This window comes from Phyllostomus discolor, chromosome 8 (assembly GCF_004126475.2).
Source record: "Phyllostomus discolor isolate MPI-MPIP mPhyDis1 chromosome 8, mPhyDis1.pri.v3, whole genome shotgun sequence".
NCBI lineage: Eukaryota > Metazoa > Chordata > Mammalia > Chiroptera > Phyllostomidae > Phyllostomus > Phyllostomus discolor.
In genome coordinates, this window is record NC_040910.2 from 62,152,381 (window position 1) to 62,174,964 (window position 22,584).

General features: G+C 47.0%; 1 protein-coding gene across 6 annotated transcripts; it reads left to right on the forward strand.

Annotated features, from left to right (window-relative positions):
• Nucleotides 1-2,678: 2,678 nt before the first annotated feature.
• Nucleotides 2,679-22,476, forward strand: ALDH3A2 (aldehyde dehydrogenase 3 family member A2). Of its 6 annotated transcripts, none has more exons than XM_028534434.2 (11): nt 2,679-2,791; nt 3,131-3,296; nt 4,647-4,878; nt 5,862-5,947; nt 7,866-8,074; nt 9,243-9,360; nt 11,835-11,976; nt 13,829-13,995; nt 15,548-15,647; nt 17,893-18,128; nt 20,852-22,476. In XM_028534434.2, exons 2-11 carry the CDS (start codon nt 3,144-3,146, stop codon nt 20,864-20,866), a joined length of 1,458 nt encoding a protein of 485 aa, XP_028390235.1. In that variant the 5' UTR covers nt 2,679-2,791; nt 3,131-3,143; the 3' UTR covers nt 20,867-22,476. The 6 variants fall into 6 exon arrangements, with proteins under 6 accessions (XP_028390235.1, XP_028390236.1, XP_035888806.1 ...); XM_028534435.2 differs by having other exon boundaries at nt 2,783-2,922; XM_036032910.1 differs by lacking the exon at nt 2,679-2,791 and adding an exon at nt 2,864-2,917.
• Nucleotides 22,477-22,584: the final 108 nt, after the last annotated feature.

Here is a 22,584-nt window from a genome sequence, read left to right on the forward strand (position 1 = left end):
GACAAAACAAGACACAGAACACAGTCGCTCGCCCGCCTGGCCTGCCCTCTCGCGAGGTGATGTCGATCTTGGCTAAGGTTGCCTGATCAGAGCCCGGGTTAGACTGCCAACCGTTATGCCAGATGATCTGACACAGGATCCGCAGGTTAGGGCCCTCTCATGCCCCATAGGTTTCCCCGTAGGGCTACAAACACAGTCATTCACGAGCTCGTTCACTCACACACTCAAATATTTCAATCGCAGTGCGGTGCGGCGCAAAAGGGAAGGGAATCTAAGGTGACCGGTCACTACTTAATTTCCAAAACCAAATTCCAGGGGCGGCGTCCTGCCTCTGGAGGTTCCTGGGTAGGTTATCAGCAGCGTCCCACCTATTACCTCAGGATTATTTGCTCCGGAGCCCAGAAACCAGAAACCAAAAGAGGATCCTCAGCGAATACTTACTAAGCTCGAGCTGCCCGTCTGGTCTCCGAACCAAAACTCCACCAATAAGGGAGATCTCGCTGGGGCCTCCATATGTAGCATCCAGCACACACGAGAACCAATATTGGAGACTTTCAGGGGTTCAAAGATGTTATTTTATTGGCCAAATTTAACCTGCGCAGGGGCGAACTCTCAAAGTGTCCAGCGACACAGTGCCCACAAGGAGCTGCAAACGAGAGCCGCCGCGAGCGTGAACAACTACTTTCTTATATAGGGGCGAACAAGCAAGCGTTATATAGAAGCAGACGTGGCAGTTAGCAATTCGCTTACAGAGACTGTGCGCGGGAATTTCAAACCAAGCATTTTTGCGTAAGGCAGGAAGGCAGGCTGTTTGTTCATTAACCTAGTAATCTCCTGGCTCTAGCTAGCTAGTTTTCTATTTTCTCATTAAAAACTACAAAGCACTGCTTATGTAGCCTACTCAGGGGAGAGCGTCTGCTAGACACAGGATGTTTGCTTAACTGCCCTGTGTCTCCCTTATCGTTTCCTTTTAGCTACAATGTGGTTCTTGTCTACTAGAGGAAATTTAGTTCTTAATTTCCTTATTCCCAACAAGAACACAGTTAGCGTTCAATGAACAGCAAGGAAACTAAGAAAACCACTCCAACTAAGTGAGAGAATAATACAAAATGAAGTCTGAGAGGAAGCTGGGGGCCAGGTCATATAGGGCTTGAAGAATATGGAGTAGTTTTGGACTTTATTCTAAATGTCATAGTAAGCAGAAAGTTGTGAGCAGGGAAGTAACATGGTCAAGGTACTCTCTGAAAGGGTAGCTGACAGGTAGGTGGGGAAAAGGCTGTATATATAGCAAGTTGTACTAGTCAGGATCCAGCCATGAAAAGAGAAACTGCTCTATAGTTATTTTAGGTGCAGGGAATTTTAAGAGTAATAAACATCAAAAGGAAGCCTGGGGTGATATAGATTAGACGCTGTTCCAAATACCCCTGGATGGAACCCACAGGAGGGGGACCTGATTTTGTGCCATTTGTAGATGCTGTCACCACCCTCCTTGATGTACTAGATGTGCCACCTCGACCAAGGAAGGAACTGCTGAAGTGAGGAATCATCCCACCTCCACTTCCACTATGGAAATGGCCAGCAACTGGCACACGATTGAATCCAGCAGCAAAAGTTACTTTCCTCTCCCTGCCTTTTTACTACCTGCTCAGGCTTCCCACTGGCAGGAGCCAGGTGGTCTGGGAGCTGGGGCCCTGCACTACAAAGTGTAGAATGGCACATGCAGATCTGAGGCCTGACAGACCACCCCCAGAGTGCAGGGAAGTGGGGAAGCTGGTAGGATGTTGATGTATCTCCAGTGCAGGTGGAAATGATTCTGACTTGGACTGGGGAGAAGTGGTTGGCTTCAATCTGTTTGTTTGAAGACAGGGCCAAAGAAAAGCTTCAGGGACAATTCCAAGGCCTTTGGCCTGAGTGGGATGAAAGGCACTACCATTTATCGAGATTGGGAACACTGGAGGAGGTGTGCCTTTTGCTTGATGGATGAGGATACATCAAAAGTTCTACCTGAAGCAAACTTGCTGATGCCTACTGGAAGTTCAAATACAGGTGAAGGAGAGGTAGTTGAACAGACGCACCCCTTGGAGTTCAGAGGAAAGGGTGAGACTGCAGGCGGAATTTGCAACCTCTCTGACCACCTCCTCAGGACTGGATGAGGAGCAACTGTGAACAGCGAAGAGGGCCAAGGACACAGCCCTGGGGCACTTGAGCCCTAAGCAGGGGTGTCAAACTCATTTTCACCAAGGCCATGTCAGCTTGGCGGTTGCCTTCAAAGGGCCAGATGTAATTTCAACTCCTTAACAGTTAAGGAGTAGATACATTTATACAGTCCTAAAATTATTTTGGCCCTTTGAAAGCAGCCTCAAGGCTGATGTGGGCCCCGCGAAATGAGTTTGACATCCCTGCCTTAGAAGTACGGAAAGGGAGAGAGGTCTTCCTAAAGAGAACCCAGAGGGCCCAGCCAGGGAGCACAGGGTGGCAGAAAACAAGACAGGGTAACTTCAGAAAATACCGATGATGTGCTGCGGCTGCGCGGGCTGCGGCTGCGCGGGCTGCGGCTGCGCGGGCTGCGGCTGCGCGGGCTGCGGCTGCGCGGGCTGCGGCTGCGCGGGCTGCGGCTGCGCGGGCTGCGGCTGCGCGGGCTGCGGCTGCGCGGGCTGCGGCTGCGCGGGCTGCGGCAGGGGCTGCCTCCTGTGTTGGCCACGCCCCCCTCCCCACCGCCACCAATCGCAGGGGAGGCCGGAGGAGCAACCGCCCCCCGCCCCCAGGCGTGAGCCCAGCGTCCATCCTGATGGTGAGCGCTTCCTGATGGTGAGCTTCCTGCTGGTGAGGGTATCCTGCCTAGCGCCGACTCTCCTTGTCACCCCAAGCCTCCTCTCTCGGACCCTTCGTGGCAGGCCCCAGAACCACTCAAGGACACGTCTGGTCAGCAGGCCGCAAACCCAACACCCCCACCAGGGCTGGCCCCAGGGAGTGGGCGGGGCCGATGACTGTGGGGTCACGCGACTGGGGGTCGGTCTTGTGGGGCTCACGGGACCCGGGGCGAGGGGCAGACGACAGCGGCGCCCGCTCGCACTGGCGTCCATCACGCCCCTGCTGCCCCGGCGACCCGCGACATCTCCTGTCTTCTTAGCAGGTGGAAAACCATGGAGCGCCACGTCCAGCGGGTTCGCGACGCCTTCCGGACCGGCCGGTCGCGACCCCTGCCGTTCCGGCTGCAGCAGCTGGAGGCTCTGCGCAGGATGGTGCAGGAACAGGAGAAGGACATTCTGGCAGCCATCGCCTCCGACTTGTGCAAGGTACGCCCTACTTGGAGAGTGCACTGCTCCTGAGCTTTTGGTTTTCATTATTTTTGATTTCGCAGGTACGGTGGGAGTATTATTTCCAGCAGTTAAGATGAAGCAAAAATTCCCCTGACTTTCTCGACCCTCCCACCTTGCTTAGCGACAGCCCTGTTGTGCGTGTCAGCAAACACAGAAGTGTTACATTTTCTGGTTTCTTTTTGTGAAATGCCATATATATTTTTTTTGGCCTGTTTTCTGTTGCATTTATGATTGTTTTCCCATAGAAATTTTTTGTATATCATGGATTTCGGTGATTTGTCATTGTAATATATTGCAGATATTTTTTCCCTATTTCTTGTTTTCCAACATTGTTTACTGTTTCTTTGTAGACAAGGGTTTTGGTTGTTTTTGCAATTAAATTTTCCTCCATGATTTCGTTTTAGGTCGTTGTTTCTCCAGCTCTAGTGCATTGGCAAATCACCTGGGGATCTTGTTAAAATGCAAATTATGGTTCAGAAAGTCTGAGATTCTAAGTTTCTAATAAGCTCCAGGTGATGCCCTGCTGCCTGTTTTGGAACCAAGCTTTGAGTAGCAAGGGTTTGGGTAGTATTAGGTCATAAAAATATTCCTTTATATTTTCTAATAATATTATCATTTTGTTTTTACTTTTTATCTTTATTCCGGGGGTAACAAGACATTGCTCTGGCTCCTGCTCACTTCCTCATGTCCCCCAATCAAAGATTATTTTGAAGAATAATAACATCAGTAAGTAATAGTAACAACAGTATAAAATATCCTTTAGTGTACTTTAGGTGGAGAGGGTCTGTGGTATCAAATAAACAAGATGGGATCATTAAGATTTTTAAAGGTCAAAATCATTTATTCTACAACTATCAAATGTTTGTGTGAATAAAGGCATATATAGAATTACTAAAGGAATATAGTAAGTTCCTTGACCTTGAGTTTTAAATTTGGTTGGGAAACAAAACACACACAGACGAAACATGAGTATAGTTATAAACCATTGTATTAAGCGTGAAATATTAAGATACAGGTTAAAAGCATAGTTGCTATGGTGATCAAAGCAAGCCATTGTTAATCAGGGAAGTCATCCTGAAAGGTATGTTTAAGCCTGCTTTTCAGTGGCTTGGATCACTAAAGAAAGATTTAGAGGGCTTGAATATATTAGAGAGGAAGTTAGCAAGTCTTGATTGAGAGTTTGGAGGGTGCAACAGAAATCTGGATGGCAAATCAGCTAGTCTGATAACACCAGTATACCCCACAGGTGTACCTGGCCTGAAGTTTTTGACATCAGGGCCAATGTGTCATACTCATGCAAGGTTTACTGTGATTTTCTCCTAACAGAGTGAACTTAATGCATACAGTCAAGAAGTCATTACCATTCTTGGGGAAATTGATCTTGTGCTAGAGAAGCTTCCTGAATGGGTCACTGGTAAACCAGCCCAGAAGAACCTGCTCACCATGCTGGATGAGGCCTACATTCAACCAGAGCCCTTGGGAGTAGTGTTGATTATAGGAGCTTGGAACTACCCCTTTGTTCTCAGCATTCAGCCACTGATAGGAGCCATTGCTGCAGGTCTGATGTCAGTTTATGTCTTTATACCATTTTAGAGGGTCTTATTCTCTCGTTGATTATAAATTAAGGATGACGGCTAATTAAATACATTTGCTTTGATGGTATGCCTTGGTTTACACCAGCAGTGTACTGAGAATTCACAAATATATATTTTTAAAAATGGGCTCCATAGATTTGCAGAGTAACTTTCTTCCTCCAGATTTTATTTATTTATTTTTAGAGAGTGGGGAATGGAGGGAGAAAGATGGAGAAAAACGTGGATTATCTGCCTCTGGAATGTGCCCCAAACTGGGAACAGAACCCACAACTCAGGCATATGCCCTGACTGGGAATCAACCCCGCAACTTTTTGCTTCTCAGGATGACACCCAACCAACTAAATGACACCAGTCAGGGACAGCATAACTATTTTTCGTAGCACCCAGGAAATAAACTTATGAGGGTATAAAGGCATAAGTATAGCCTCAGGAATTTGGGATCAGGCATCCATATTCTAATGTAGTGTCACTTGCCAGCTCTGGCCATGGATAAACCATTTGATTCAGTCTGACCACTTCTTCATTCAGGTAAGGGCTTTGGTAGTAAAGCTAGCTTGGGTTTCTAGTAAATGCCGAGAGATTACGTCTCACTTCTGCAGGATTCAGGTCAATAGCTTTATGTTGACAAGGCCTTTTTGCCCAATAATTGCAAGACAGAGAATAAAATCCAAGAGTAGGAGTGGGAAAAAAGTGATGGAAAGATAGAGTGGGGGAGGCTGATGGAGCCTATTGTCAGATACCTGAAGATAATGAGAACCAAGAAGTTAGCATTTGAGAAAGCGAGACAAGCTCTTATGCTCATGATGAAGAAGGAAGAGCAGCATGAAGAGCAAAAGAAATAATTGGAATACTTAGCCTGAATTCCCTACATGAACACCCTTTTGGTAGCTATTAAAAAGTTTAGTTGAGCATTAGATGATAATGTCCTGCATTTTGCTTTATTTAGGAAATGCTGTGATTATCAAGCCTTCTGAAGTAAGTGAAAATACAGCCAACATCTTGTCTAGGCTCCTTCCCCAGTATTTAGACCAGGTAAGAATGTCTTGACCATTTTTAGCACATCTGCTTATTGTGGGGAGCACCCGTCTGACTTCTCTACTAGTGTGTGTGATTGATAGCTGGGGATCTGTTTGCATTTCCTTAAGCTTCCAGCAGCTGGTTTAATAAAAGAAGTTAAGCTCCAAAATAAACTGTGGAATAGCTCAGCTGCTGTGGTTGGGAAATACATTTGGGCCCATGGCTTCATAGGCACCCCTGCTACGTATAGATCCTCTTCTGCCATCTGGCATTTTGGATTGACCTTTGTTTGAGCTAACACGATTTTAGATGTATTCATTTAGAGAGAGAATTTAATGAGGAACCTAGTGCTGTGCTGGGCTGACGACCTCTCTTGTCTCAGTGGAGCACGACTATGTAAGAACACTTGTGTTTTTAAAGTGAGCCTGTGTGTGGCATGAAACTATGGAAGGAAAATGGCCTCCTGAGCCAGAGTGGGGACCATCACTCGGGTTAAAGTGCTGGCATTTGAGAGTATCAAAGCCAAATGATGGGAATGATCTCAACCACAGGTGGTTCACCCTCTATTCAAATCCGAGGTCCTCACACCTTCCCCGGGAGGGGGTGCAGGAGGCCCCACCATGGAGTTGGAACTGTTAGTTCCACAGGGACTTGCTGTAGGAAGGAGTCCTTATCTCACTTTCATTGACAGATGGCTTTAAAATGTCATATTTGTAACTGCAAATATATAATAATCTAGAGGCCAACTCTGGCCCTTGGAATAATACTGTTCTTTGTCATAGTAAGCGCTGTTACAGCAGCCCACAGAACAATGTTGTTCTAATGGCTGTGGTTGTCTAGCTCAGAAGAAGGATAAAAACAGTGAGATGTCATGGATTGAGTAGGACTTGAAACCAGAAGATAGAGTTTGAAGGTCCTAATTTGCCCCTGGCCGGGGGTAAATTATTCACTGTCTGGCAGTCCAGATGGATAAGAGTAATGGCCACCCCGCCTCACTTAGCTTGTTGTGGGGATCGATCACACATGCTCTGCTGATTCAGCCATATGCAAGTTAAAACTTGAAACACTTTTTTGGCAGTTGAACTATGAAGTGAATGAGGACTAATTAGCCCTCCTAATTAGCGAGAGACCAAGTGGAGCATGAGGTCCACAAGCCAACTTTTACTTCATGCTTGCACCTCAGAATCTTTTGAACTCATCTCTGTCTTCCTTGCCATCTGTTCTGTCATTACATGTTGTTTTTCAAGATGTTTCCTCTTTCATATTAGTTTTAATAGTAGCACAGTCATGTGAGGGTTCAGTCCAAGCTGTGTGACTGCTTCCTGGTGACAGATGAGGAAACTAAGGCTGAGAGATGTTCAGTGCTTGCCAGAAGTCTTGTGAGCTGGGTAAGTCACAGAGCGAAGATTTAGCCCAGACCTGACTTCAAAAGCAAGTATTCTCGCCTGTTATGCTTTGCAGACCATTCATTCAGCAGACATTTACTTGGTTCCTATCACAGGCTAAGCCCTGCACTGTGTTGTGTAGGGAGAGAGTGTTCAGGTTAAGACATGAGGGTGGGGCCTGTCCTGTGGTCATTCACAGCAGCCACTGTTTTCTTACCCAAATCTCCAACCTGCACAGCCCCCGTCTTAAACATTTCCCTGGTCAAGTCTACCCATCTGCTCTCTTCTCTTTGTTGTCTTCATTGATGAGCTCATGTTGGAAACACTGTGCCCTCCAGTCAGTTCCACAGAAGGCTGATGGCTCTCAGATGCCATCTGACTCTGTTCTGCCCTTTTCCGCTGTCTGCTCCCTTTCTGTCCTCACAGGGGCTGGCCTCCAACTTTTCGTGGTTTTACTCAATGTTACGAGTTTCTGGTGAAGAAACTGCTCATGTCACACAATTGGGTTAATCTGGCAGCGTGAGTGTTTATGTCTGTCTTTCTTTAAGGACCTGTATGTTGTTGTTAATGGCGGTGTTGACAAAACCACAGAGCTTCTGAAGCAGCGATTTGACCACATTTTTTATACTGGAAACACTGCAGTTGGAAAAATTGTCATGCAAGCTGCTGCCAAGCATCTGACTCCTGTGACCCTTGAACTGGGAGGCAAGAGTCCATGTTACATTGACAAAGATTGTGACCTGGACATCGCCTGCAGGTGAGCCTGGCTCTCTGGTCATCTGGGGTTGGCCTAGCACAGTGGAGATTTTTCCAAATAGGTGAATGTGTCCTCTTTGCACTGGAACCCACGCCTCCTGGCCCCAAGCAAGAAGTATTGTTCAGCTTCGGTGGTTGATGTCCTCAGGGGCAGCAGGAGACTTTCATCCACTGTCCCTTTGTGCCACTGCCTACAGGGATGAGCAGTAGGTCATGACATGACAAGATTTCCCTTAGGAGTTGTGGAGAAGGTGCTTTCTGTTCTTTAGATTATAGATCTGTAAGAAATTGTACTATTTTGCTGCTAGATGATCCAGGAAGTAGGTAATCCAAAGCACTGTGTATGCCTAATAAAAATCTTTAAATTTTCAGTAGAAAGGTTGTTATGTTGATCTCTTAACTGAGTTCCTTTGTTGGTAAAACCAGTATTATTTTTCTTTTAACTTAGACTAGCATCTTGCATCAAGGAACTAGAAAACAAAAGGTTTCAGATACTCTCTGCTAAATCAGGTTTAGCTATCAGAAAGTTCCAAAACCCAGAACTGACCATGTGCTCAGGGTGCTGTGGCTTTCTCTCCCCTTCAGAGATGGGCAGCAAGGACGGGATGTAGAGGGTTGGGCTGGGGTGACGCTGGCTTCGTAAGTAGAAGTCTGCTTGCCACAATGGTGGGTGGGACCCTCCGTTGGTTAATGTTTATGTCATGAACTTTGGTTTCTACGTGGGTACAGTTTGCCAGTGCAGGGAGGGGCTCTCGTTCTGCAAGCCTGAACGCCTTGCCAGAAGGACCTAAAGCTGCAGCCAGAAGAGGCGTTGTGGAACTCCTGTCATCTCTCATGTTCTCTTGGCTGGAGTGGGAGGAGGAAGTGGGTATGGGGAGGCTCTCTCTTTTCTTGTAGCAAGGAATGGCTTCACTGCTCTACAATCCCATTTCCCATGAGCTGGCATGAGAATTTCCCTGCTCTTCCAAGTACTTCCCACTGTTTGGAAAATGCATTCTAAGTTCCAGTCAGCTGATTTAGAGATGAGTTCTTAAAACATTTATATATTTTTATAAAGGTTACCAAGTAAGTTTATGGCTACAGGCTAGTTGGAAACAGTCAAACAATGCAAAATTATGTAACAGATGAATCATAGACCTAATTCTAGGGCTTCTGGTTTTCCCCCTCAGACGCATAGCTTGGGGGAAGTACATGAACTGCGGTCAAACCTGCATTGCTCCTGACTACATTCTCTGTGAACCATGTATCCAGAATCAAGTCGTGCAGAAGATTAAGGACAATGTGAAGGTTTGTGCTTAACACATCTGATTTCATTGGTTTCATTAAGGTCGTTCAAATCAACTCTTTATAGATTCCCTCCCTTTCCAGGAAAATTCCAGTGTGACTAAATTTAACTATTGGCTGATTAAAAATGCTCTGTGCCCTTTTTATAGAATGCTTACTGAGAGCAAGGTTAGGCTGGTGTTAAACCCACTTAGATTAATTGATTTGTTGATGAAACAACTGGTTAATTGTGGCATATATTTTAAAACAGGAATTTTCAACCTTTTTCATTGCATGCCACACACACAAACTAATTACTAAAATCCAGCACACTGAAAAATATATTTTTTGATAATTTCCTCCCCCCCTAAAAAACAGTATAATTTGGAGTCATTCACACTGGGTGGTTGCTGTTGTATGGCTGTTGTCACTTTTTATTTGACAGTCTAGGGAAAAAGGTCAGTGTTCCTGACTACATGGTCCTGCATGTTTTACAAATTGTTGCAGCATGCTGGGTGAAAAATCAGTGCTTTAAAATAAAGTAAGTAACCAAGTTTTGTGGTTTCGAGAGAATGTTGCTAATGCTTGGAAGTATAATCAGGGTGCTTTGGCATAGTGGTCATTGCTAGGTAAGGCGATCAGTTCTTGTGTATATAGAGTGTTTAGGAAAGCCAATAGTTTGGAGGAGTGAGTTAATCAAATACCTATTTACTGTATATTCTTGGCACGGTTATCAGTTTTTTGGTGCATTTAAAGATCTTCAGTGAGGGAATCAAGGCAGGCTGGTTGGTGGTGTCCTGAGCTCAGCCTCGAAGATACGTATAATTTGGAATGAGGCAAGGAATGGGATGAGCCAGTGTGACAGAGTTCACCAGTGGGCCATTAACACCACTGGGTGGGAGAGAGAATTGAAATGGTTGTCCACTTGACAGGTGCTAACTGAGCACTGAGAGGAAGCATCAAGAGCACCAAAGAATAACATTGTGAGCAGAGACTAGAAACTCTACCAGGAAAGGTAGAGAAGTACAGTGCTCCGGACAGGGTGACTGTGGGCCTGAGCACCAAGGGTCTTGGGCAGAAGTGATGAGACTGAAGACGGAGCCAGACAAGGAGAACATGAGAGGGAAAGTGGCTAGATTTGGGGAATGTGGGCTGACAAAGAGCAGCTTAAAGACTTCTGTGAGACTGGAAATACGTGAGAGTCAGAGAGGACGTGCTTAGCGGGGTAGGGTGACAAGCTCGTCTTCATAGGAGTGAGCCTGCAGTCTTTCGTTGAGGCATTTCATACATTTAACATAGGAGTTCTCCACCGAGGTCGCTAGGGAGCCACATAAGAGAAGTTCCCAGTCGTGCCTTCCAGACTGGGATTCAGGTGGTCTGGGGTCTCCTGGTGACGCTGAGGCACAGCCACATTGAAAACTATGGTTGTTGGCACTGGAGCTGGGGCCCAGGGACTTGCATTTCAGCGTGCAGCTTGGACATCTTGCCCCGCCCAGACCGGAGGCTGTTTGTGGAGAGTAGGGGAGCAGGGCTCCTCGTGGTCTGAGAGTAAGCTGAGAGCTTTCATAAGGCTTTGAAGTGACGCAGCAATTCAGTGATTTTGTGTTTGTTTTACATAGTAAATATTGATTATATGGCCTTTGGGGTTGTTTTACTACTTTAATTTACCAAAACTGTACTTTGATCTTCTGAGTGGTTTCCCTGTTATCTGAGACTGGTGGAAATACCAGTCTAGAGAAGTTATGAAACAATGAGACAGCACAGAGCTTGGCAAACTGTTTCTGTAAAGGCCAGCCGGTGAACAAACAGTTCAGGCTTTGCAGGCCAGAGGGTCTCTGCTGCAGCGAGACAGCTCTTTGCGAGAGAGCAGCCACAGAGGAGGGGCAAACCAGGGTGACCCTGGAATAGAGTGAGGCCTCCTTCTGCACCTGCTCTTGCATGAGATCTACTTGAACCCCTGAAACCATGGAACATGATAAGTGTGTGTGTGTGCTTTAATTCTCATCCTTGACATGCCAAGGAATTCATAGCTAGTACAGATTCCCCTTGACATACAGTGGGGCTACATCCTGATAAACCCATTATAAATTGAATATGTAAATTGGAATTCATTTAGTACACCTAACCTACTGAACATCATAGCTTAGTTTAGCTTACCTGAAATGTGCTCAGAACACTTACATTCACTTGCACTTGGGCAGTCATCTTGCTGCTGCTGCCCAATGTGAGATAGCGTTGTACCACGTACCACTAGTCTGGCATAAGATCAAACTTTGAAGTACGGCTTCTACTGAATACGTATCACTTCAATACCATCATAAAGTCCAGAAATCACGAGTTGAACCCTGTAAGTCAGGCACAGTCTGCACTGTTGAAGTACTTGATGGGGTGGGTGTGATGGCATAAAGCCGATTTGATTTGGGGGCATGAGTAGATTTTATACTTATTAAATTGAAATCAGGATCTTTTGTGACAATTAAACATTATTGCTTTCATAGGAATTTTATGGAGAAAACATAAAAGAATCTCCTGATTATGAAAGAATCATCAATCTTCGTCATTTTAAGAGATTACTAAGTTTGCTTGAAGGACAAAAGATAGCTTTTGGTGGGGACACTGACGAAGCCACCCGCTACATAGGTAATGGAAATCCACCTTTTCTCATGGGGCAGTGGCAATTTGACAGTTTTATTGACACTGTTTACTGACGACAAACAGATATTTAGTGTTTAAAAAACTATTAATTACTGCTTTCTGGTGTACTTTTATAAACCCTTAAAAGATGGTCACGTGTATGCACTAGTTTAATGATACCACCTGTGTTGTGATAGGTTTTTTTATATTTACACATATGTTATCTAATTTTCTTCTTCCTTAGTGCCCTGAGAAGCAGAATAGAGCTCTGTGTGATTAGTCCCAGTGTGTGGGTGGAAAAACAGCACAAAGGAGGAAGCAGCTCAGCCATGATTCCACAAGCAGCTGCTGCCAGAGCTGTTGCAGAAATAACTTTTTTGCTCTGTTGTGTTTCACATTATTTGTTTACTGTCTTTCTGTATTTTTTACCCTTTGCCATAAATATGTGTTAGCTTGAATTTTAAGCACATTTTTCTAAATAAACATAAAAGAAGAATTACACATTTAGTTGGCAGAAAAACTGCCCCAACTAGCTTTACTTATCTTCTTTTATCTGATAGGATGCTGTGAATTACAAAAAAAAAAATGAAACTTAAAACAAACTTAAAGGACTTAAGCAATAAGGAAAATGTATTCTCTAATAATGAGCAGCCCCACAGTACTTCTGGCCTGTGAATTCATTGGCTCAGGAATAGCCTCGTAAAACCCCATCCTCAGCATGTTGACTTTGCCCATTTCTAGGCTAATTAACAGCAGGACTAAAGGTCTATCATGATTAGCTCAGACTACTTAGGGGCTTTCCCCCAACTTAGAGTCAGGGTCATCTTACCTGAGCACGTGGCTATGCAGAGGAGGGTGGACACCCGAACCAATCAGTCCTCTGATGAGGGAAGCAGCTTTTACATTAGTGGAGTGTGCTGGCAAGAGCTGCCGCCACGTTGCCGAAGCCTCGTAGGAAACTGAGAGCAAAGGGAAAGAGCTGCCTCGTCATTGTCAGGTGTCTTCCTTTCTGGTTGACCATCCAGTGCATTCACAGGCTCTTTTTGAGAGAGGTGACTGACTCGAGTGAGTGTTGGGATGCTCTGCAAAGCTTCTTCAACATCCAGACCACCCTGCTTTCTTGTGCGCCTTCCCCATAGTGGCTGGAACACTGAACTAAGGGTTAGGGACTGTTGACCATTTAAATATGCTTTCTTAATCTATAATGGAATGGAAATAAAGGTCAATGAGATTCTATGAAAGAAAGCACTTGAATTAAGAAGTACCCTGGCCAGGTGGTTCTGTTGATTGGAGTGACATCCTGTGCACTAAAAAGCAGTTATAGATTTGATTTGTCATGGAATATACATGGGTTGCAGATGCAGTCCCTGGTTAGGGCGCATATGGGGTACAGGAGACAACTGATCAATATCCATCTCAATCAATCTTTCCCTCTCTCTCCCCCTCCCTCCCTCCCACCCTCTTCCCTCCTCTAAAAAATTCAGTAAACATATCTTTGGGTGAGGATTAAAAAAAAAGAACTATTGATTTCATCCATAGAGGGTCTGTCTGCTCCCAGAAAGATGTGAAAATAATCTCCTGTTATGAACATAAATATGAATATGGCTATGAACATGTTAAACATGTATAGGATATATCCAGGTATATATATTTTGGTTTGCATGAGGATCCTCTGGTTCATGTGTTTGTGGTCATTTAATTTGCACAGTTTGACCACACACTCAGGACTTTTTCCCAATGGATGGCACTTAGGTAGGAATAGAGACAGGACGGATAGATGACCTGATGAAAAAAGTGTAAGGTGAGCGTTTTGCATTTCTGTCTTCTGTAACATTTTCACTGCCTATTTCCTTTTTAGCCCCAACAATACTTACTGACGTTGATCCTGAAACCAAGGTGATGCAAGAAGAAATTTTTGGACCAATTCTTCCAATAGTGCCTGTGAAGAATGAGGATGAAGCCATAAAATTCATAAATGAACGTGAAAAGCCCTTGGCTCTTTATGTGTTTTCTCATAACAATAAGGTAAACTGTAGAGAACAGCAAACTGTGATAAGCCACTATTGTAACTCGGGTTTTCTCTTTGTGATAAAGCAAATGATGGTGTATTGTGTGTGATACCGGAATCCACCAACTGAGGCTTTGCTCCTAGATTGCTATCTTGGGTAATAAGACCCTGGGGTTCTGGCTGTAACCTTTCCTATGCTCCTTGGGAAAGATCTGTGTCTCCACGGATGACTGTCACAAGTTTTTTAACTCAAGTACCTCCCCTGTTGTTGGAAGAATTTCATGTACTGCCATTAGGAGCTTTTCTGACATGAATCTGCTGTACATTTCTGTGTAAGAGCTCCCTACCTCCATTTACCCAGATGGTATTCACAGCCACTCGGGCAGGGTTGTGTGGGACAGAGACCTCTGTGACACCTTCAGTTCCTCCAGTTACATTGCTTTGCTGTGACGATGGTATGACTGTACCCATAGGGGAACATTTTATGCCATGTGACAGCAGCATGGGCAGCCTGGCCACTGGAAAGGTGCAGAAAGTGTGGCTGATTTATTTGCATCACAAGGGTACTGGCTGCTGCTCAGGGACAGTGGTCTCAAGGTGGGCAAGTAGGTTCAAGAGCCCTCTGAAGAAAAGCGAGATCTAAAGGGGAAGATGCGACAGTCGAGGTTTGAGCTTACAATTCAAATGTATCGGTGAGCCTCTGGTGGTGGTAGACAGGTGGGATTGTTGCAGCTTCAGGAGCTGGTGGTGCTGCTGAGGTGCAGATCACTGTAGATGCGCTAAGTGAGACCGGAATACAGCTCAGTAAAGAAGGGATGATGATGCACAAGCGGAGGTCTGGCATTTTAAGTGTCCTTAGGTGATGCAGTGGATGGGACCCTAAAACCTCAAGTCTCCTGGCCAGGGTGCACTTGGGGGGAGTGCTTCTGTTGGGTGCACAGCAGTTGGGTGATCTGTGGTGACTAGTCCCCTGCTGTTGCCTAGGAAGAACCCTCAGGTTTGTTGGCACCCAGGGCAGGTGACTTGTACCACTCGGCAAGAGTCTTTTTCCCTGTCAGGGGCTTAGGACAGCAATCTAGTTCTTCAGAAACTGGCACTAAATCTTAAATATTTGTTGCATTTCAATACAACTTAAGTCATATTCTGTAGTTTAAAGCAGAGATAGAGAAATACTAACAATTTTTAAAAGCCAGAGTGTAGTTTGAATGGTCTCTTACTTTAAAAAAATGCTTTTGCTGCCATTTTGGGTAGTCTAACTTAATAGGACCAATTCGGGGCTGCTTCCCTCAAAGTGCTAGATGTACGTCTGAGAGGTTAAATAGTGAGCGTGTTTGCTGTCTGTCCTTTGGTCTGGGGATCTGCCTTTCCTTGAGTTGTTCCATGAGTTGGGAAGAGCAAGAGACTCCCGGTGTTCTAGAGAGGATGGCAGAAAGACTTATTTTTGGTGAAGCTCTTGGCACGGTGTCTACAAACTCAAATAGCTGTGCCAACACTTGAAGGCAGACCGTGTGTTCCAGCACACAGCCCGCTGTGGCGCTACTGACTCGGAACCTATGTTCTGTCGCTCAGCTTGTCCGACGGATGATTGACAGCACATCCAGCGGCGGAGTCACAGCCAACGACGTGATCATGCACTTCATGCTCAGCTCTCTGCCCTTCGGAGGCGTGGGTGAGTGTCCTCTCTCCTGCCCACAGCAGGCCCTCCTCAGGCTCTCACAGACAGCTGCTGCTGGGGCGCCTCTGCTCCACGGTCCCCTCCTGACCACCTCGCAGGGAGTCCCTGCCCTGCCAGGCTCTCTGCTGCGCGACCCGTCTCTGCCCTGTCACCCCCCTCCCATCCTTGGTAGCACTTACCAGTCTGTCATTATTTTGCTCCTTTCATTGCTTGTCTACTGTCCTTCTCCCAGATTTAGAGGTTTAGGGGGGCCAACAGTCAGGTCTCAAATTAAATAATAATGCCCCTGTCTTTGGTCGAAGGGCGGTAGCACATGAGAGGCTCGGAATGCCAGAGCAGACTGCCGGCCAAGCATTTTCAGGTCCCTGTGTGTCTGCAGGGGTGGCGTTAAGTGGTGCTCGCTGGGCTGCTCCCCAGCCCTCTGCCCCGGGAACGGCCGCTGCCTGTGTTGGTTCGCACTGTGAGAAGAGCCTCCTGTGTTCCAGAGAGGCTGGGCCTAAAGGGGCCCCCTCTCCGCTGAGCTCTGTGGGCACAGCCTGCTGCTCCCTCTGGGCTGTGACCTACCTGCCTCTTTTTCACCTGGGATGACGGACCTCATTTTTTTATTGTTTGCTTTGGAATCTAAGCTTCTCTATTATCTATTATCTATTAGAGATGTTACAAATGAACAAATGTGTAAGAACTCGCATAGCAAGAAGCAAACAGTAAAAGCCATTGTCTTGGAAGCTCCTGCTTTGCCTCTCCGTGACAGCATAAACAAACTACTCCATGGGAATGCGGTAGCCTGGTCTGCCTGTAAACCACCTCTTCCTGCTTAAGGCAAGCTTGTCTCGGGAAACCCCGGGCTGCTTTCCAGATTGCCACAGGTGTCTGTCTGGGACATAAACGTATTGCCAGTGCCCAGCACAGTGATTCACATAAAGGACAGGTGGGGAGATGCTGGGCTGGGGGCCATTGCAAGGTCGAGACTGGCACCAGTGGTGACTTGGATGAAGATGGTGGCAGGGGAGCTGGTGGAAAGGGAGTGGAGGTTTTGGGGTGTAGAGCAGGACGGTTTGCTGATGGACCAGATGTGTTCGGGTATGGAGAGGTAGTGAATGAAAGAAAGGCTGATTAGCAGAATTTGGGCTGCAGTCACTGACGTTTCACTGCCCCCATTCTTAAAGGGTTACATTAGCCTCTGAGTGTCTGGTTCCTCCACACGCACAGGATCCTGCTTGCACCCAAGCAGCGGCCAGACACTGTTCCCTATAAGGGCGCAGGTGCCTACAGAGCATAGACATGGTGGCCCGGGCACAGCCCTGTCTTTGACAGGCGACATTGGGCACCATTGACCCCTTCTTTGTGACAAAACTAACATCTTTCCCCTAAGTGCTTACTAAGCACTTTCCCCTGGGCTTACTAAGAAAACTTGGAAAACGTAGAACTAGAACCCAAAGCAAAAAAATTTAAATTTTTGTATCTAATGATAATCTCTGGTGTATGCCCTTAAAATGCTTTTCAAATCTTTTGATATATATTGCTAAATTTCCCTGCCACTCCAGCTGTCATCTCAGTGGTGGGCCGGTAGCCTGGCCCCGTGAACTGCCTCCTGACCCCCTGTTGCCCGGTGCAGGTGCCACTGCGCCCCGCCCCAGGGTCTGCCCCACACACAGCCTGGGTCAGAGGAGTGAAAGCTGCACAGAGCGGGGCTCCTTGGGAGGGCAGAGGTTCACACTTGTTGTCACCCAGCTGCATGACCCTGTCCTGCTGGACTTGGTTCCTTTCCGGGAGCTTAGAAGAAGCTGTGGGTAACTAAAGCTGCGTGGGATGGCGGGGACAGAACACACACACAGCACTTAAGTGCAGCCAGTCTGAGTTTATGTTCTGCTTTGCATTTTTCACCTTGGGCGGGTCCCCTGACCCTGCTAAGCTCCCTTTCCCTCTCTGGAATTGGGGGTGGTGATAGTTTGTGATCCTGTGGGATTGTGAGAGGGAGAGCAGAGAACGCATCGCACTGTCCCTGGCTTCAGTGAGGGCACCGGCCGGAGAGCTGAACGTGCTGGCCCTACTCTACAGAGCACTTTTTGTACAGGGAGGCTCACCTTGCTGGGGCACTGGAAGGGTTCCCTGAAAAGAGCCATGTGTGCTGGCCAAGAAGATAAACAGGGCGGGGGCGCGAGGCAGTGGGGAGCGTTTACACAGAGAAGTAGCTGGTGTCACCTACAGCAGAGCCTCCTTTGTCTATTCCCTGTTTCAGGTTCAAGCGGGATGGGAGCTTATCACGGACAACATAGTTTCAATACTTTTTCTCATCACCGTGCCTGTTTATTAAAGAGTTTAAAGAGAGAAAGTGCTAACAAACTCAGATATCCTCCCAACAGCCAGTCAAAGGTGAACTGGGCCAAGTTTTTCCTCTTGAAACGGTTCAGCAAAGGAAAACTCAGCCTGCTGTTCCTCGCTTTCCTGGGCATCATGGCCGCTGTGTTCGTCAAGGTGAGTTGTGCTGACCCGCCTGAGTGGCTGCGCTGTGCGCTGCTTGTGTCCTGGGGGCTCCTCTAGTTTCTGAATTAACTCCGTTGACAAACTCGGGCCTACTGGCCAGCCACCTGCTTTTGTAAGATGGTCTCATGGGGGCACAGCCACCCCCCTTGTTTGCTGGGAGCCTCGGCTGCTCTGGGCCCAGAGCCCTGGTGGCTGCAGGGCCTCCATCACCATGGGAGCTGTGGACAAAGCTCTGAGCCAGCTGGCCCTCGGAACCTTCCATTCTCGGCGCCTCAGTCTCAGTTTTGCTCTGAGTGCACACGAAAGCAGTGGGCCAGGCTGTGGAGGCGGAGAGTCCTGTGGTGCATGAGAGTGCTGGGCAAGCAACTTCTGGGAGGGAAGTTGGCAGGCTGTTCCTCTGAATTTGACTGCCATGTGAAGCCTGTCCTTGGTGACTAGTTCTTATAGACGTGGGCTTGCTGAGAGGCCCTCCCGACCGCTGGCTTCCCAAGGCAGCTTGTGTGTCCCTGCGGGGAAGGAGAAAATCCACGGTAAGGACAGTGAGGAAGGACAGGCCAAGGTGTGGTCTCTCAGGACTCTCAGCCAGCTGTCTGTGATGCCAGAGGGAACCTATCGACAACACATATGAGGAATGGGCTGGAAAATAGCTGTGTTTATATCCGTATTTTGTGTAAATTTCATTTTAAAGGGGGTTGGCTCGTAGTATCACAGCTTTGGTGCAATTGGAGATACCAGCTGCCTTTGAAATCATCTGGGTTTTCTCGGAAATTCCGAGCTGAGCTGGAGAGAAAGGCCCTGTGGGTTTTTCTGGCCGTGTGGTAAGCAGTGAGCAGTGAGCAGCATAGTTCAGACCCCAGCTCTGTGTGCCAAGAGTGTTGTAGGAGCGCCTCCTTTTGTTCACGTGAAGTGGGCCACGTGGGGCATGTCTTCTTTTAGGCGTTTGTTTTTCTGCAGCTGGAGGCTTAGGGGTTATTGGAAAAAGAAGGTTTAATTTGTCTTCAGGCACTTAGGACTTTGTCCCAGAGTATCAGTGTGTAAAAACTTCTCCACGATTTGAAAAGGATGAGGGTGGGTTTCTGGAGTCTAAAGAAGTGTAGAGGCGATGGCCTAGCAGGGTCTGGCACACGCCATTTCCACAAGGGGGCTCCTGGGAGCAGCGCCCCAGCCAGTCTCCGCTGTTCAGACACTGAGCTCTTTGTTTCAGTCTGAGGATCTTCTAAAAACCTCTAAGTCCCTTTTTGTTTTGAGTAGTTGTTTTGGTTTTTAAAAATGTGCCTTTAGAATCCATGGTAGCAAATTAGTGTGTGCAATCTAGGAGCTTTCTGCCATTCTTCTTCATTGTCTTGAGGTCCGAGGTGCGAGGTCAGTGTCTGCCTCTCCGCTTTTCCCGACACACCACCCCAGCCCAACACGTGTCCTCTTGGTCGGGATGGACTCCTTAGCCTCGTGGAATGCTTGGTGGTCCACGCCGACTGTGCTCCCAGGCCGGCCGTGGTTCCCGGAAGACTCCCACGGGGCAGGGTACCCTGCCAGGCAGGCTGGGACCCGCCAGGCAGCCTCTGCCCAAAGTTCCCAAAGGGTTTGGCAGACAGGCCTTTCTCCCTAAGGGACCAGAGGAGCAGCAATGTATAAACATGTTCAGCTGGGAACGAGAAATGTGGCTTTGAGATCAACTGAGATAACTTTGGGCAAGGCCCTTTCTGAGCCCACCTGCCCGTAGGCCTCGGCTTGCCCACCGCCCACCGACAGAGGGAGGGAGTGGGCGTCAGTGGGCAGCCGGCCCCTTTGTGCTCCACCCCCAGTTCCCAGAGCTGTGAGCGGGTGTGTCAGTTGTCTGACTGGTTTGGGTTCAGCGTGAGACTAGGTAAAGGTTTGGTTTTATTTTCCTCTTGCTGCTGCTCTGCTCTTCACTTGGAGCTTTTATCCATTTTTAAAAACATTGACTCACCTTTTATTTCACATATTTTACTGGAGGAATCTTTATTTATTGTGATTGTGAACATTTTTCTGAAATTGCTTTCCTGTACTGGTTGTTTTGTTTACGTGTGGATGTGATTTTATTCACTTTTCCAGAATTAGGATGGATTTGAAACACTTTTAAATGGGAAATCAAAAGGGAGCATGTCAGAGTCTCAGAGCAGGAGGCAGTTTTCTCTGTACACGTAAATGTGTACATACAAGTACACAAGAGAAGGTTCCAGTGAAACTTAACACAGGTGACAGAAAGCACTGGTCGTGGAGGGTGTGGGTTCGGCCTTTGGAAATCAAATACGCCACTTGAACTCGAAGGTCGTGTTGTGGCAGCGCTTCTTCGGCCTCAGTGGGTGTGGGCTGGGTTCCGTCCTGCTCTGGCATTTTAGTGGCTTTAGCCCTGCTCACCAGTTTTCAGATTTCATGTAGAGACTTTCAGCTTCCTGCTGACAATGTGAGGACAGTAAATGAGCATTTTAAACTCCTGTCTCTATTCTAACGTTGTCCCACTGACACCGGCCAGAACACCGCCTCCCTCATCAGCTGTCTTGTTCCTGTTGTTTTGAGGGGAGAGCATAATTTTTTATCCTCCGTCCAAATCGCACTTGGACTTCTTGGGGACAGGGGTGACACACTTTCCTGTATAACGCACTTAGAGGCCCAGGCCCAGCTCACGCTCCAGAGCCGGTTCGGTGGGTTTCTAAACCAGCAGAGTGACCTGCACCCCTTTCTCCTCTGTCCAGGCTGGATACTACTGAAGAGTGATCCTGTTCAACCTCCTTCCTAGGTGCCTCCGCTGGATTCTTCCTCTGTCAAATAGTTAATGAACCAGTAATGTTAACATCTTACCAGAAACAGTAAGAAAATATACAGTACTGTAATCAGCCCTAAAAGTCATTGCCAAGCACCCCTGATTAAACTTGCCATTTCAGCCCAAGCCCAACACCACCCCCCCTAAGTGAAGAGACTCGGAAAACCCGCTCTGGATTGTGGTACCCAGATCTTAGCGCTCTGGGCTAGGGGAGGAGAGTGTCTTAGGCTAAACCGCGCTCCCTGGGAGATGGAGTCTCAGAACCTCTCAGTGACTGTCTCACTCCAGTTCATGGCTCAAGGGACACCCGTCCGTCCCAGCTGCTGCCTCCATCACTCTGGAAACTTCGAAGAGCTCACCACTACCCAGGGTCACCACCAGTCCTCTGCAATCCGCAGAGATGAGACAGATCTTCCCAGGCACCTGAACGGGGTGGGATGCAGGAAGAGTCCTTGTCCCTTGTCCCTTGGGACTGGAGACCTGACCTCCAGGAGTTGGCCCTTCCATCAAATGCGCCACCTGACCAGTGCTTTTCATCCTTTCTCATCCACTCACCGCCTTGCCTTGTGTCTGGTTTGTATCAGCCTCTTCTCCCTGTCCACAAGGTCTCGTTGTGACCAGTCACATCCGAAGCATCTTATAAATCCTGGGACTTCCTGGAGGACAGTTGCCAGTTTCATTCAAGTGTCACCTGTCATTCTTATGATGCAGGAGTTGTACACTTCCACCTCTGACAGAACCTAACTGGCATTTTTAAATGTAGTAATAACAGTACTGTACTTATAACAGCACTGACCCTCTGTCAGGACCCTGAAGTTGCTAATGAGTGGACCTCCAAGGACAAATCTTCATGTTTTTTATTTCTATAGCATAATGAAACTCAATTTCACTTTTTTAAACTTCAGAGAGGCCCCTTCTGAAATAAATCCAACCTACAGAACTTAACGTGGGGAAACCATTTCCTCTCTGTCATGGACAAGAAGCCCTGAATATTCAGGATTTTGGAGCTTGAGAGCCTGGGGCTGATGGTGATTATTTGGAGAAGGCTGCAGAAGGACTCTGTACATCATAGCAGCTCGCGGTGCTGAAGGGGATGGAGAATGGAGGGAGTTCTCCTGACCATAGACAAGACCCAGATACTGCGCAGTACTGAGGAGGGGTCCGGTGGAGGGTAGCCACCTGTGGGCAGGGCCGTGTGACTGGCTGAGGGTGCCCTACTCTTCCTCCCTTTTGAAAACAGACTCCACCCACACAGTGAGAATGTACTTTATAGAATGTATAATCAACTTTGTTGAATGAATTTGTTCTATTAAAGCTGTCTAAAGTATGTTAGTCTTTATCACAAGATGAGGTGTCAAGAATTAATCACTAGACTAGGAAAAAGCTGCTTCAACTGTGTCTCCAACTATCAGAATAATCAATTATTAAAAAGTCCTAGACACAGTTTCAATATAGCATTCTCATTTAGCATATTGTACACTACTATAATTCCTAGTTAAACCAAATTATTGACTTGTCTACAAGTATGTTCTTCAAAATAAACACATTATATTTGATAAAACTGGCATGATTTCAATAATACTCTTCGTGTGGAGCCTCAACTATCACTTGGAGATAATTCTTTGATCATAAATTTTCTCCAATTTTACTTACTTAGTTTGTCAA

What these genes read in the sequence shown, in the direction of transcription:
- ALDH3A2 (XM_028534434.2), top strand. Translation starts at nt 3,144, where the DNA reads ATGGAGCGCCACGTCCAGCGGGTTCGCGACGCCTTCCGGACCGGCCGG. An exon ending in GACCTGGACATCGCCTGCAG is followed by an intron (nt 8,075 to 9,242) that starts GTGAGCCTGGCT and finishes TTTCCCCCTCAG; the next exon opens with ACGCATAGCTTGGGGGAAGT. An exon ending in TCTGCCCTTCGGAGGCGTGG is followed by an intron (nt 15,648 to 17,892) that starts GTGAGTGTCCTC and finishes TCCCTGTTTCAG; the next exon opens with GTTCAAGCGGGATGGGAGCT.